We start from the raw sequence: 15,867 nt of genomic DNA, 5'->3' as shown, positions 1-15,867 counted from the left end.
TTATTTATAATGCCAGCCCAGTTATTATAATTTCTTTATAATGTCTTCCCAGTTATTATAACTTCTATATCACATCAGCCCAGTTATTATAACTTCTTTATAATGTCTTCCGGGTTATTATAACTTCTTTATCATGTCAGCCAAGTTATTATAACTTCTTTATAATGTCAGCCCTGTTATTATGACATCTTTATCATGTCAGCCCAGTTATTATAACTTCTTTATAATGTCAGCCCAGTTATTATAATTTCTTTATAATGTCAGCCCAGTTATTATAACTGCTTAATAATGTCATCCCAGTTATTATAATGTTTTTATAATGTCAGCCCAGTTATTCTAACTTCTTTATAATGTCAGCCCAGTTATTAGAACTTCTTTATAATGTCAGCCCAGTTATTATATTGTTTTTATAATGTCAGCCCAGTTATTCTAACTTCTTTATAATGTCAGCCCAGTTATTAGAACTTCTTTATAATGTCAGCCCAGTTATTAGAACTTCTTTATCATGTCAGCCCAGTTATTATAACTTCTTTATAATGTCATGCTAGTTATTATAACTTCTTTATAATGTCGGCCCAGTTATTATAACTTCTTTATAATGCCAGCCCAGTTATTATAATTTCTTTATAATGTCTTCCCAGTTATTATAACTTCTATATCACATCAGCCCAGTTATTATAACTTCTTTATAATGTCAGCCCAGTTATTATAACTTCTTTATAATGTCAGCCCAGTTATTATAACTTCTTTATAATGTCAGCCCAGTTATTATAATGTTTTTATAATGTCAGCCCAGTTATTATAACTTGTTTATAATGTCAGCCCAGTTATTATAACTTGTTTATAATGTCAGCCCAGTTCTTCTAACTTATTTATAATGTCAGCCCAGTTATTATAACTTCTTTATAATGTCAGCCCAGTCATTATAACTTCTTTATAATGTCAGCCCAGTTATTATAATGTTTTTATAATGTCAGCCCAGCTATTATAATTTCTTTATAATGTCAGCCCAGTTATTATAACTGCTTAATAATGTCATCCCAGTTATTATAATGTTTTTATAATGTCAGCCCAGTTATTTTAATGTTTTTATAATGTCAGCCCGGTTATTAGAACTTCTTTATTATGTCATCCCAGTTATTCTAACGTCTTTATAATGTCAGCCCAGTTATTATAATGTTTTTATAATGTCAGCCCAGTTATCATAATGTTTTTATAATGTCAGCCCTGTTATTATAACTTCTTTATAATGTCAGCCCAGTTATTATAATTTCTTTATAATGTCAGCCCAGTTATTGTAACTGCTTAATAATGTCATCCCAGTTATTATAATGTTTTTATAATGTCAGACCAGTTATTCTAACTTCTTTATAATGTCAGCCCAGTTATTAGAACTTCTTTATAATGCCAGCCCAGTTATTATAACTTCTTTATCATGTCAGCCCAGATATTATAACTTCTTTATAATGTCATGCTAGTTATTATAACTTCTTTATAATGTCGGCCCAGTTATTATAACTTATTTATAATGCCAGCCCAGTTATTATAATTTCTTTATAATGTCAGCCCAGTTATTATAACTGCTTAATAATGTCATCCCAGTTATTATAATGTTTTTATAATGTCAGCCCAGTTATTTTAATGTTTTTATAATGTCAGCCCGGTTATTAGAACTTCTTTATTATGTCATCCCAGTTATTCTAACGTCTTTATAATGTCAGCCCAGTTATTATAATGTTTTTATAATGTCAGCCCAGTTATCATAATGTTTTTATAATGTCAGCCCTGTTATTATAACTTCTTTATAATGTCAGCCCAGTTATTATAATTTCTTTATAATGTCAGCCCAGTTATTGTAACTGCTTAATAATGTCATCCCAGTTATTATAATGTTTTTATAATGTCAGACCAGTTATTCTAACTTCTTTATAATGTCAGCCCAGTTATTAGAACTTCTTTATAATGCCAGCCCAGTTATTATAATGTTTTTATAATGTCAGCCCAGTTATTCTAACTTCTTTATAATGTCAGCCCAGTTATTAGAACTTCTTTATAATGTCAGCCCAGTTATTATAACTTCTTTATCATGTCAGCCCAGATATTATAACTTCTTTATAATGTCATGCTAGTTATTATAACTTCTTTATAATGTCGGCCCAGTTATTATAACTTATTTATAATGCCAGCCCAGTTATTATAATTTCTTTATAATGTCTTCCCAGTTATTATAACTTCTATATCACATCAGCCCAGTTATTATAACTTCTTTATAATGTCTTCCGGGTTATTATAACTTCTTTATCATGTCAGCCAAGTTATTATAACTTCTTTATAATGTCAGCCCTGTTATTATGACATCTTTATCATGTCAGCCCAGTTATTATAACTTCTTTATAATGTCAGCCAGTTATTATAACTTCTTTATAATGTCAGCCCAGTTATTATAACTTCTTTCTAATGTCAGCCCAGTTATTATAATGTTTTTATAATGTCAGCCCAGTTATTATAATTTCTTTATAATGTCAGCCCAGTTATTATAACTTTTTTATAATGTCAGCCCAGTTATTTGAACTTCTTTATAACGTCAGCCCAGTTATTATAACTTCTTTATAATGTCGGCCCAGTTATTATAACTTCTTTATAATGTCAGCCCAGTTATTATTATGTTTTTATAATGTCAGCCCAGTTATTATAACTTCTTTATAATGTCAGCACAGTTATTATAACTTCTTTATAATGTCAGCCCAGTTATTATAACTTCTTTATAATGTCAGCCCAGTTATTTTAATGTTTTTATAATGTCAGCACGGTTATTAGAACTTATTTATAATGTCATCTCAGTTATTATAACTTCTTTATAATGTCAGCCCAGTTATTTTTATGTTTTTATAATGTCAGCCCGGTTATTAGAACTTCTTTATAATGCCAGCCCAGTTATTATAATTTCTTTATAATGTCTTCCCAGTTATTATAACTTCTATATCACGTCAGCCCAGTTATTATAACTTCTTTATAATGTCTTCCGGGTTATTATAACTTCTTTATCATGTCAGCCAAGTTATTATAACTTCTTTATAATGTCAGCCCTGTTATTATGACATATTTATCATGTCAGCCCAGTTATTATAACTTCTTTATAATGTCAGCCCAGTTATTATAACTTCTTTATATTGTCAGCCCAGTTATTATAACTGCTTAATAATGTCATCCCAGTTATTATAATGTTTTTATAATGTCAGCCCAGTTATTCTAACTTCTTTATGTCAGCCCAGTTATTAGAATTTCTTTATAATGTCAGCCCAGTTATTATAATGTTTTTATAATGTCAGCCCAGTTATTAGAACTTCTTTATAATGTCAGCCCAGTTATTATAATGTTTTTATAATGTTTATCCAGTTATTATAACTGCTTAATAATGTCATCCAAGTTATTATAACGTTTTTATAATGTCAGCCCAGTTATTCTAACTTCTTTATAATGTCAGCCCAGTTATTAGAACTTCTTTATAATGTCAGCCCAGTTATTATAATGTTTTTATAATGTCAGCCCAGTTATTCTAACTTCTTTATAATGTCAGCCCAGTTATTAGAATTTCTTTATAATGTCAGCCCAGTTATTAGAACTTCTTTATAATGTCAGCCCAGTTATTATAACTTCTTTGTCATGTCAGCCTAGTTATTACAACTTCTTTATAATGTCATGCTAGTTATTATAACTTCTTTATAATGTCGGCCCAGTTATTATAACTTCTTTATAATGCCAGCCCAGTTATTATAATTTCTTTATAATGTCTTCCCAGTTATTATAACTTCTATATCACATCAGCCCAGTTATTATAACGTCTTTATAATGTCTTCCGGGTTATTATAACTTCTTTATAATGTCAGCCTAGTTATTATAATGTTTTTATAATGTCAGCCCAGTTATTATAATGTTTTTATAATGTCAGCCCAGTTATTATAACTTCTTTATAATGTCAGCCCAGTTATTATAATGTTTTTATAATGTCAGCCCAGTTATTCTAACTTCTTTATAATGTCAGCCCAGTTATTAGAACTTCTTTATAATGTCAGCCCAGTTATTAGAACTTCTTTATAATGTCAGCCCAGTTATTATAACTTCTTTATAATGTCAGCCCAGTTATTAGAACTTCTTTATAATGTCAGCCCAGTTATTAGAACTTCTTTATAATGTCAGCCCAGTTATTATAATGTTTTTATAATGTCAGCCCAGTTATTATAACTTCTTTATCATGTCAGCCCATTTATTATAACTTCTTTATGTCAGCCCAGTTATTATAATGTTTTTATAATGTCAGCCCAGTTATTATAACTGCTTAATAATGTCATCCCAGTTATTATAATGTTTTTATAATGTCAGCCCAGTTATTCTAACTTCTTTATGTCAGCCCAGTTATTAGAATTTCTTTATAATGTCAGCCCAGTTATTATAATGTTTTTATAATGTCAGCCCAGTTATTAGAACTTCTTTATAATGTCAGCCCAGTTATTATAATGTTTTTATAATGTTTATCCAGTTATTATAACTGCTTAATAATGTCATCCAAGTTATTATAACGTTTTTATAATGTCAGCCCAGTTATTCTAACTTCTTTATAATGTCAGCCCAGTTATTAGAACTTCTTTATAATGTCAGCCCAGTTATTATAATGTTTTTATAATGTCAGCCCAGTTATTCTAACTTCTTTATAATGTCAGCCCAGTTATTAGAATTTCTTTATAATGTCAGCCCAGTTATTAGAACTTCTTTATAATGTCAGCCCAGTTATTATAACTTCTTTGTCATGTCAGCCCAGTTATTACAACTTCTTTATAATGTCATGCTAGTTATTATAACTTCTTTATAATGTCGGCCCAGTTATTATAACTTCTTTATAATGCCAGCCCAGTTATTATAATTTCTTTATAATGTCTTCCCAGTTATTATAACTTCTATATCACATCAGCCCAGTTATTATAACTTCTTTATAATGTCAGCCCAGTTATTATAATGTTTTTATAATGTCAGCCCAGTTATTATAACTTCTTTATAATGTCAGCCCAGTTATTATAATGTTTTTATAATGTCAGCCCAGTTATTCTAACTTCTTTATAATGTCAGCCCAGTTATTAGAACTTCTTTATAATGTCAGCCCACTTATTAGAACTTCTTTATAATGTCAGCCCAGTTATTAGAACTTCTTTATAATGTCAGCCCAGTTATTAGAACTTCTTTATAATGTCAGCCCAGTTATTAGAACTTCTTTATAATGTCAGCCCAGTTATTATAATGTTTTTATAATGTCAGCCCACTTATTAGAACTTCTTTATAATGTCAGCCCAGTTATTAGAACTTCTTTATAATGTCTGCCCAGTTATTATAACGTCTTTATAATGTCAGACCAGTTATTATTTCTTTATAATGTCAGCCCAGTTACTATAATGTTTTTATAATGTCAGCCCAGTTATTATAATGTCTTTATCATTTCAGCTCGTTTAATATAACGTTCATGACTGACGGGCAAGTAGCTCATCTCCCCCACTCAAATCGGTATGTGGTTAGTCAATTAATGTATCTTATAATAACACGTTTTTAACAAGCGAGACAGGGGGGAATTCAATGATGAAGGCACAATACAGCTGTTTTTATCTCAATATCAAATTATTTCTGGGTAACAATGAAGTACCTTACTGTGATTTTTTTTCTCCATTAAAATGGTCAAAAATGTAGCTAGGACATTCTGGGACAGTTGTGGCTGCTGAGGAGAGGGTGGCTCATAATAATGGCTGGAACGGAGCAAATTGAAAGGCATCAAACACATAGAAGCCATGTGTTTAATGTGTTTGATACCATTCCACATGTACTGAAATTTCAGGTGGTCTTTTCAAGAGCTCTTACACTAAAAGGACATTATCATAATTTTCACAATTTTACAGTATTATTCCAACCTCCTAGTGTGGAAATATATACATCACACAGGAAAACCACTTGTTTGACATCACTGGGCATTTAAAACTGGAAAATATTGTTTTGTCTCATTGTCGTCCCCCTGTCCAGAAGCAGGGTTCCTGGTTACTTAGGGAGGAATAAACATGGGTTAAATGAGCCACTCCATTTGGGATTGGAAATAAAGAAAAGGATTTGGGATGTAATTATTTCTGCAGTGAGTGTAGTTTCTAATATTGCACTATTAAATATAATTTTCATGAGTCATCAGGGACTATGGCCTTATCTCAATTTAACTTGGTCAACTCCTACCGTCCTCTCTCGTCTCCTTTTGAAAAAATGTCAAAGGTAATCGAGGAGAGGTGTTGAGGAGAGGGAAAGTGGACAAAATAGTGCTTGTATGAAATTAGACCGTCTCTACGCCTTATCCAAGAAGAATAGCTGCTGCCTCTGCAAAAGCTAGTGGGAAATCCAAATAAACAAATAACCACTCACACATCGTCAGGCAAATTACGTTTACAGGGGTGGATCCCAAAAGAAGTGTGTAAAGTAATAAAAACAAATGAAGTTTGTTGTGCAAGTTGTCGGTCCAGTGTGGCTTAGTTGGTAGAGCATGCCATTTGAAATGACAGGGTTGTGGGTTTGATTCCCACGGGGGACCAGTACAAATTAACATTTATGCTCTGGATAAGAGTATCTGCTATTTGACAAAAATAAAAAAATGCAAGACAACCAACCAACTTAATTAGTGAGGGTAGTTTCTAATATTCCACTATTGAAATTATTTTAAATCCATGATGGGGAGTATGCAAAGGGGGAGAAGCCTCGGGATGCAGCCTGACTTCCTTCCCATCTCACCAGATGGGATGTTTGCTGTAGATGCTGCTAGCAATTAATAGGAAACAGCATTCAGAGGAATGACTGGGCTACTCTTTTAAAGCCCAATCCAGCCAATTGATGTCAAAATCAAATAATTTCTGGGTAACAATGAACTACCTTACTGTAATAGATTTCCATTAAAATGAGCAAAACATTTTAGCAACTCAAAAATATTTCTCAAGCAAACAATTTGCTAGGACTGAGTGGTCTTGAGTGTAGAGGTTGAAACTGAAAACTGATAACTCCCACTAGCTTTTGCAGAGGCAGCAGCTATTCTTCTTGGATAAGGCGTGGAGACGGGATAATTCCCTAGGTTTGAACTCTTTTTGTTATTGGTCCTGTAAACCTGCTGATTACAAGGTCCTGTGTATATTGTATTTTCAACAATCATGAAACAACACTGATAACATTTGTTCACACGTTTACAGTGTTAGTTTTATCATCTGTTGTACAATATAATACACTGCTCAAAAAAATAAAGGGAACACTTAAACAACACAATGTAACTCCAAGTCAATCATACTTCTCAGAAATCAAACTGTCCACTTAGGAAGCAACACTGATTGACAATAAATTTCACATGCTGTTGTGCAAATGGAATAGACAACAGGTGGAAATGATAGGCAATTAGCAAGACACCCCTAATAAAGGAGTGGTTCTGCAGGTGGTGAACACAGACCACTTCTCAGTTCCTATGCTTCCTGGCTGATGTTTTGGTCACTTTCACTCTAGTGGTAGCATGAGACGGAGTCTACAACCCACACAAGTGGCTCGGGTAGTGCAGCTCATCCAGGATGGCACATCAATGCGTGCTGTGGCAAGAAGGTTTGCTGTGTCTGTCAGCGTAGTGTCCAGAGAATGGAGGCGCTACCAGGAGACAGGCCAGTACATCAGGAGACGTGGAGGAGGCCGTAGGAGGGCAACAACCCAGCAGCAGGACCGCTACCTCCGCCTTTGTGCAAGGAGGAGCAGGTGGAGCACTGCCAGAGCCCTGCAAAATGACCTCCAGCAGGCCACAAATGTGCATGTGTCTGCTCAAACGGTCAGAAACAGACTCCATGAGGGTGGTATGAGGGTCCGACGTCCACAGGTCCGCATTGATGTGCTTACAGCCCAACACCGTGCAGGACGTTTGGCATTTGCCAGAGAACACCAAGATTGGCAAATTCGCCACTGGCGCCCTGGGCTCTTCACAGATGAAAGCAGGTTCACACTGAGCACATGTGACAGATGTGACAGAGTCTGGAGACGCCGTGGAGAATGTTCTGCTGCCTGCAACATCCTCCAGCATGACCGGTTTGGCGGTGGGTCAGTCATGGTGTGGGGTGGCATTTCTTTGGGGGGCCGAACAGCCCTCCATGTGCTCGCCAGAGGTAGCCTGACTGCCATTAGGTACCGAGATGAGATCCTCAGACCCCTTGTGAGACCATATGCTGGTGCGGTTGGCCTTGGGTTCCTCCTAATGCAAGACAATGCTAGACCTCATGTGACTGGAGTGTTTCAGCAGTTCCTGCAAGAGGAAGGCATTGATGCTATGGACTGGCCCTCCCGCTCCTCAGACCTGAATCCAATTGAGCACATCTGGGACATCATGTCTCGCTCCATCCACCAATGCCACGTTGCACCACAGACTGTCCAGGAGTTGGCGGATGCTTTAGTCCAGGTCTGGGAGGAGATCCCTCAGGAGACCATCCACCACCTCATCAGGAGCATACCCAGGCGTTGTAGGGAGGTCATACAGGCACATGGAGGCCACACACACTACTGAGCCTCATTTTGACTTGTTTTAAGGACATTGCATTAAAGTTGGATCAGCCTGTAGTGTGGTTTTCCACTTTAATTTTGAGTGTGACTCCAAATCCAGACCTCCATGGGTTGATACATTTGATTTCTATTGATCATTTTTGTGTAATTTTGTTGTCAGCACATTCAACTATGTAAAGAAAAAAGTATTTACTAAGAATATTTCATTCATTCAGATCTAGGATGTGTTATTAGTGTTCCCTTTATTTTTTTGAGCAATGAATAAAACAGGAAAAACAGGGGAAACAGAATTTTGGCTGCACTGGGACTTTAACTTCAGCCCTTTTAGATGTGTGTAAATAGGCACATACATAACTCTTTAAACGTTTCTACAATGCTCAACATTCTCCCTATTCCTCAAGAGTCAGTCTGTTGAAAGGGCAATGTTTGCTGCAGGTGCTGCAGTAGGGCCTGTATTGATCGAGTTCACTGAGAGTCTGTCCCTGCATTCCAAATGGAAACCTATTCCCTACATAGTGCAATACTTTTGACCAGAGTCCTATGTGTCCTAGTCAAAAGTTGTGCACTATAAAGGGAATAGACCGCCAATTTGAGACACGTTCTATGTTAACAGTAGGGTTTGAATGGCTCACCTCCCATTCACCTGCCTGCACTTCAAATCTCTGTGCACCCCTGCCAATGTTGCTGGGTCCTAATAGGCTCGTTCTGGCCAACAGGCCAAAATCAAGATGGGTGCATGCATTGATCTACTAATGATTCCTAGATATTAATCATTTTAGCACTAATGATTCCTAGACATGAATCATTTAGCAATAATGATTCCTAGACATGAATCATTTGAGAACTAATGATTCCTAGACATTCATAATTTTAGCACTAATGATTCCTAGACATTCATAATTTTAGCACTAATGATTCCTAGACATTCATAATTTTTGCACTAATGATTCCAAGACATGAATCATTTGTGCACTAGTGATTCCTAGACATTAATCATTTGACCTCTAATGATTCCTAGACATTCATAATTTTAGCACTAATGATTCCTAGACATTCATAATTTTAGCACTAATGATTCCTAGACATGCATCATTTTAGCTTAATGACTCCTAGACGCCAATCATTTTAGCACTATTGATTCCTTCACAGGCATAATTTTAGCACTAATGATTCCAAGACATTAATCATTTTAGCATTGATGAGGAGTAACGAAACAATCTCGGCATTTAGCTACAATACGGACGTTTTCAGCACTTAGTTTTTAAGAAGGAAGTTAGCCAACATTTACTAAGGTGGAAATCATGGAAGAGGAGGAAGATACTCTATTTAATAATGAATAGTTGCTTTCCGACAGTTTCAAAGTCTACATTAAGTGGGAGGATTGTGATGTTGAGTTAAGGTCCCACAACCTGTGTGGACCCACTCATCGTCCTCTTCCTGAGTGTGCCAGACAGACAAACACCGAACCAGTAGCTTCGGAGAGACATTGAAGGCTATCCATAATCCAATATTGTTTTTTTTTATATATATATTCAATTCAGAAATAACTTATGGTATGTTATGCCATGTCAGAACATTGACTTGAATAGGAATATCTGTTCTAGTAATTCTGTTTCTACCCCTCTGTCTCCTGCAGGGAGAGCTGCTGAGCCCGTGTCGCTGTAAGGGCTCTGTGCGCTGCACCCACCAGCCCTGCCTCATCCGCTGGATCAGCGAGAGAGGCTCCTGGAGCTGTGAGCTGTGCTACTTCAAGTACCATGTTCTGGCCATCAGCACCAAGAACCCACTGCAGGTACCTTTCCTCAGCCTGTCCAACCCCTCATTCTCTGGGACTTACTCTCTGGCCAGAATCAGAACCTATCTCCTAGGTACTTCATGCGGTACAATACGGTAGTAGCTACACCTTGCCAACTGCATGATATTCGCCATATTGCTCACACCTATCCTTTCAGATCTACACAAGTGTCTAAGGGGTAGGGGCTAGGGGTCTGTCTCATCCACTCCAGTCGTATTTTCATTGTGCACAAGGTCTACTCTCATCTCAAATTAATTAATATTTTTTCTAGTAGCCACAGATCTTATCTCACAGTTTTCTGCTAATGCATCGATTTAAACAATGCACAATACCGCAATCAGGAGTATGCAGTGCTCTGCTCAGGTGCACCAGTCTAGGCATTACAGTTACTCACTTTGCTAGAACAAATCGTGGGCACTCACAATGATGGTGTGAGGACTGGACTTCACCATATTGTCCCTTTCTTACTGTCCCTGTCTTGGCCCTTGTGGCTGTTCTGTTCAGTGGCAGGCCATCTCCCTGACGGTGATTGAGAAGGTCCAGATTGCTGCCATCATCCTGGGCTCGCTGTTCCTCATCGCCAGCATCTCCTGGCTCATCTGGTCGTCCCTCAGCCCCTCGGCCAAGTGGCAGCGTCAGGACCTGCTCTTCCAGATCTGCTACGGCATGTACGGCTTCATGGACATCGTGTGCATCGGTGAGGGGGATGAATCATGTGAAACTGGACCGTTGGCATAGTCACACAAATTCTCATACACAGGCCCATGAACACACACACATGCACGCAGGCAGGCAGGCAGGCAGGTAGGCATGCACAAAGATGCATGCAGGCATGCAGGCAGGCAGGCATGCACACACATGCACTCAGGCAGGCAGGCATGCACACGCACAGACACGCACACACACGTAAATCTTTGTAGATAGATTTGTTTTGTGTGAAATGGTGCATTGCCAACCTGAAAACAGATGGTACTAGCTTTGTATCTGCACTGTGTGGTTATGCCAAATGCCAGTTATATATACTAGTGCTATAGTATTTGGCTGATTCTTACATATTAGTTGCTGGAAGTATGTCATGCAAAAGCCTTTAAAAGCATTAGATATCTTGCCTTTCCCATATCTGTAAAAATAAAAAACTCTCTCTCTTCCCAGGCCTTATAATCCACGAGGGCTCATCAGTGTACCGAATATTCAAGCGATGGCAGGCTGTCAATCAGCAGTGGAAAGTATTGAACTATATAAAAGCCAATGACTTGGGGGACCCTCTGAGTAGCAGTAAGGGTGGGGGTCGGGGCTCACGAAGTAACTCCCATGGCCTGGGTAGTGGCAGCAGTGGGAGACGGAACCGGAGGTTCAGGACTATTCTGGACCACCACTGTGGCTACACCATCCTGCACATCCTCAGCCAGCTACGGCCCCACAACCCACGCTTTGGCTCCACGGCCAACCGGGAGGTGGTGATGAGGGTGACAACGGTATGAGACTGAACGTGGAAGGGCTGGAAGAAAAGACTAAAGCTGGGTATCGTGTTTTCTTTTTTAATCTAGCCAGTTCTTTCAAGTGATTCTGTCAACACCATTGAGGAACTGGATTTCAATACCCAGCCCAGGGAAGGACATGTACAGACAAGACCATGTCTCGCACTGCAGTCAAGCTACTGTGATATTGTAACGACCATTGCCATGCTAGGCTCATCATGATTCCTCCCAAGTGGATTTATCCTACTGGAGCAGTGGTTTGCCCTGAAACAACAACAGACAGAACATGCTGAACTATGAGGATCTTTCCAGGAGTTTGTTTAGAGGTGCGCATTTGTAATAATTGAAGAACTGATATTATGAGCTACGTTAAACATGCAAGGCTTTATAACAACGCAATCCAAGGTGAGAACAGATATTTTTCCGGACAATTTCAGGATGCACAAAGATTATTTTATCTTTCATGTATTTTCTCCGGCGTTTTTTGGTATGATTTCCATTTTACTCATTTCAATTTTTTTTGTGGCAGTATGATTTAAAGAGATACCTGAAACTCCTTATGCCACGCCAAACATTAACAAACTCTGAATAATAATTCATTTACGAGTTTTGCAGTTCTGAAATATTGCTGTAGATAATGATGATTAGGCTACAGACCAGAGAACAACAAATACATCATATCTAAGACATCAAATGAAAACAGCAGTTATTACTGCAAACAATAAATATAGGGATCAATGGATAGACTACAAAATTTAAGATTATTTATTTATTAACATTAAAATTACTCCTAGTCCTATCTTCTCTGCAATAAAGATATCTGTACATTTCACGGTGAATTTTGCATGGGTATATCATTTTTTTTATGCAGCATCAGCATTACATAACATTTAAGCACTTCTACAAATTTGCTCATTCAGAATGGTGCTTTTCAGAAAAGCTTTTTATTCATCTGGTTTCATTGCACCAAACTGTTTTTTGAATCTGTCAAATAGCAGTGTGTTATTTCAGCTAAAACAAAGATGACTGACTCACTGCTGTGTGCTGATGATTCAGATTTGGATTAAAGATGGAGATCTATGTAATCTCTTGCTATTCACTATCTCACTCCTGTGTCATTGTTTTTCTTTATATCTACTTATACAGTTAGAAATGACTGCCTCATTCTTATTATTATTAAAACTGCCCTCTTGCAAGTTGTATCTTGCTTTATGGTGTAAATACAATTACATACACACTACCATTCAAAAGTTTGGGGTCACTTGGAAATGTCTTTGTTTTTATGAAGAAAAGCTATTTTTTTTGTCCATTAAAATAACGTGAAATGGATCAGAAATACAGTAGACATTGTTAATGTTGTAAATGACTATTGTAACTGGACAACTTCCGGTGAAACTGGAGGGCGTGCAATTCAAATAAATAATCATAAATATTATGGATTTTAAACATTTATGTACTTATAAATATCTTATATTGGCTGAAAGCTTAAATTCTTGTTAATCTAACTGCACTGTCCGATTTACAGTAGCTATTACAGTGAAAACATGCCATGTGATTGTTTGAGGACGGTGCCCCACATCAAAATATTTTTCCATGGGCACAGGTTTCATACATTCACAAATAACGATTAAATATTCACTTACTTTTTGAAAATCTTTCTCTGATTTATCATCCAAAGGGTCCCAGCTATAACATGTAGTGTCATTTTGTTAGATAAAATCCTTCTTTATATCCCAAAAGGTCTGTTTAGTTGGCGCCATCGATTTGAGTAATCCACTCGTTCAACAGCAGAGGAAGGAATCCAAAAATCTACCCCTAAACTTTGTGTCAGCAAGTCAAAATACATTTTATTTACTCCTCAGATACCCTAAAATGTAATCAAACTATAATATATATTTTGAAAAGAAGTATGTTCAGTAGGAAACTGATTTTAGCAGGTGCGTAATTTCTTTATGGCGCGCGCAAGCACAAATTTACAAGACTGTGTCCCACTACTAAAACTGATTTTTCTTGTTCGTTTTTGAAGTTACAAGCCTGAAACCTTGAACATAGACTTCTGACACCCTGTGGAAGCCATAGGAATTGCATCCAGGGAGCTAATTTTCAATATGACCTTACTCTTGCATTTCTAAGAGGACAGTCTCTCTCAAAAAAAATGTCAGGTTGGTTATTCTTTGGATTTTCTCCTACCATATCTATTGTGTTATATTATCCTATATTATTTTAACATTTCTACGAACTTCAAAGTGTTTTCTTTCCAATGGTACCAATTACATGAGTATCCTGGCTTCAGGGCCTGAACTACAGGCAGTTTACTATGGGCACGTCATTCAGAAAGGAAGTGGAGAAAAAAGGGGCCTAGACCTAAGAAGTTAAAACCACATCAAATGGATTAGAAATACAGTGTAAATGTGTTGTAAATGACTATTGTAGTTGGAAATGGCAGATTTTTTTTATGGAACATCTACATAGGCGTACAGAGGCCCATTATCAGCAACCATCACTCCTGTGTTCCAATGGCACGTTGTGTTAGCTAATCCAAGTTTATAATTTTAAAAGGCTAATTTATCATTAGAAAACGCTTTTGCAATTATGTTAACACAGCTGAAAACTGTTGTTCTGATTAAAGAAGCAATACAACTGGCCTTCTTTAGACTAGTTGAGTATCTGGAGCATCAGCATTTGTGGATTCGATTACAGGCTCAAAATGGCCAGAAACAGAGATCTTTCTTCTGAAACTCGTCAGTCTATTCTTGTTCTGAGAAATGTAGGCTATTCCATGGGAGAAATTTCCAAGAAGTCCTCATCAAGAGGATAAGTACATTAGACTGTCTAGTTTGAGAAACAGATGCCTCCTCATCTGGCAGCTTCATTAAATAGTACCCGCAAAACACCAGTCTCAACGAGTTCCTCTGTCCAGTGTCTGTGTTCTTTTGCCCATCTTAATCTTTTATTTTTATTGGCCAGTCTGAGATATGGCTTTTTCTTTGCAACTCTGCCTAGAAGGCCAGCATCCCGGAATTGCCTCTTCACTGTTGACGTTGAGACGGGTGTTTTGAGGGTACTATTTAATGAAGCTGCTAGATGAGGACTTGTGAGGCATCTGTTTCTCAAACTAGATAGTCTAATGTACTTATCCTCTTGCTCAGTTGTACACCGGGGCCTCCCCCCCTCTTTTTATTCCAGTTGGGGCCAGTTTGCACTGTTCTGTGAAAGGAGTAGTATACAGCACAGTTTTCAGCTGTGGTAACATAATTGCAAAAGGGTTTTCTAATGATCAATTAACCTTTTAAAATTATAAACTTTGATTAGCTAACACAACGTGCCATTGGAACGCAGGAGTGATGGTTGCTGATAATGGGCCTCTGTATGCCTATGTAGATATTCCATAAGAAAATCTGCCGTTTCCAGCTACAATAGTCATTTACAACATTAACAATGTCTACACTGTATTTTTTATCAATTTGATGTTATTTTAATGGACAAAAAAAATGCTTTTCTTTCAAAAACAAGGATATTTCGAAAGGACCCCAAACTTTTGAACGGTAGTGTAGGTAGGTAATTTATGGACATTAGAAGTTCTGTCATTGGCCCATTATTACATTAGAAGTTCTATCAAAAGCCCATTATCACATTAGAAGTTCTGTCAAAGGCCATTTAGTACATTAGAAGGTCTGTCAAAAGCCCATTATTACATTGAAGTTCTGTCGTAGGCCCATTATTACACTAGAATCTCTGTCATAGGCCCATTATTACAATGTAATAAACTGTAGTATGATCTCTGCATACTGTGGAAAGGACGCCTCCTAGACGGAAAGGACGCCTCCTAGAAAGGACGCCTACTTTGTCGCCTCCTAGAGACCTAACCATCTAATTCTCTCTTCATAATGTAGTCTAATTCAGGTGTATGGCCTAATCATTCTGATAGATGGCGCCCCAATGCCATACATTCATTGTTACCTCAACGGCTCTAGTCCTAGGGTTTTGTCTAGAAGGGATACAGCT

At 37.1% G+C, this 15,867-nt stretch overlaps 1 protein-coding gene across 1 annotated transcript in view; it reads left to right on the top strand.

The window, feature by feature from the left end:
- LOC110532651 (E3 ubiquitin-protein ligase MARCHF9) overlaps positions 1 to 12,966 on the top strand; it is a 34,910-nt gene extending 21,944 nt beyond the window's left edge. The window contains exons 2-4 of the mRNA XM_021616728.3: positions 10,226 to 10,381; positions 10,889 to 11,081; positions 11,537 to 12,966. Coding sequence (XP_021472403.1) covers positions 10,226 to 10,381; positions 10,889 to 11,081; positions 11,537 to 11,865 — 678 coding nt within the window. The 3' untranslated portion in view covers positions 11,866 to 12,966. The remainder of the gene's footprint in view (positions 1 to 10,225; positions 10,382 to 10,888; positions 11,082 to 11,536) is intronic.
- The last annotated feature ends 2,901 nt before the right edge of the window (positions 12,967 to 15,867 follow it).

This window comes from Oncorhynchus mykiss, chromosome 9 (assembly GCF_057628025.1).
Source record: "Oncorhynchus mykiss isolate SJ-2025 chromosome 9, ASM5762802v1, whole genome shotgun sequence".
NCBI classification, from domain to species: Eukaryota; Metazoa; Chordata; class Actinopteri; order Salmoniformes; family Salmonidae; genus Oncorhynchus; species Oncorhynchus mykiss.
This window is presented reverse-complemented; position numbering and strand designations above follow the sequence as displayed.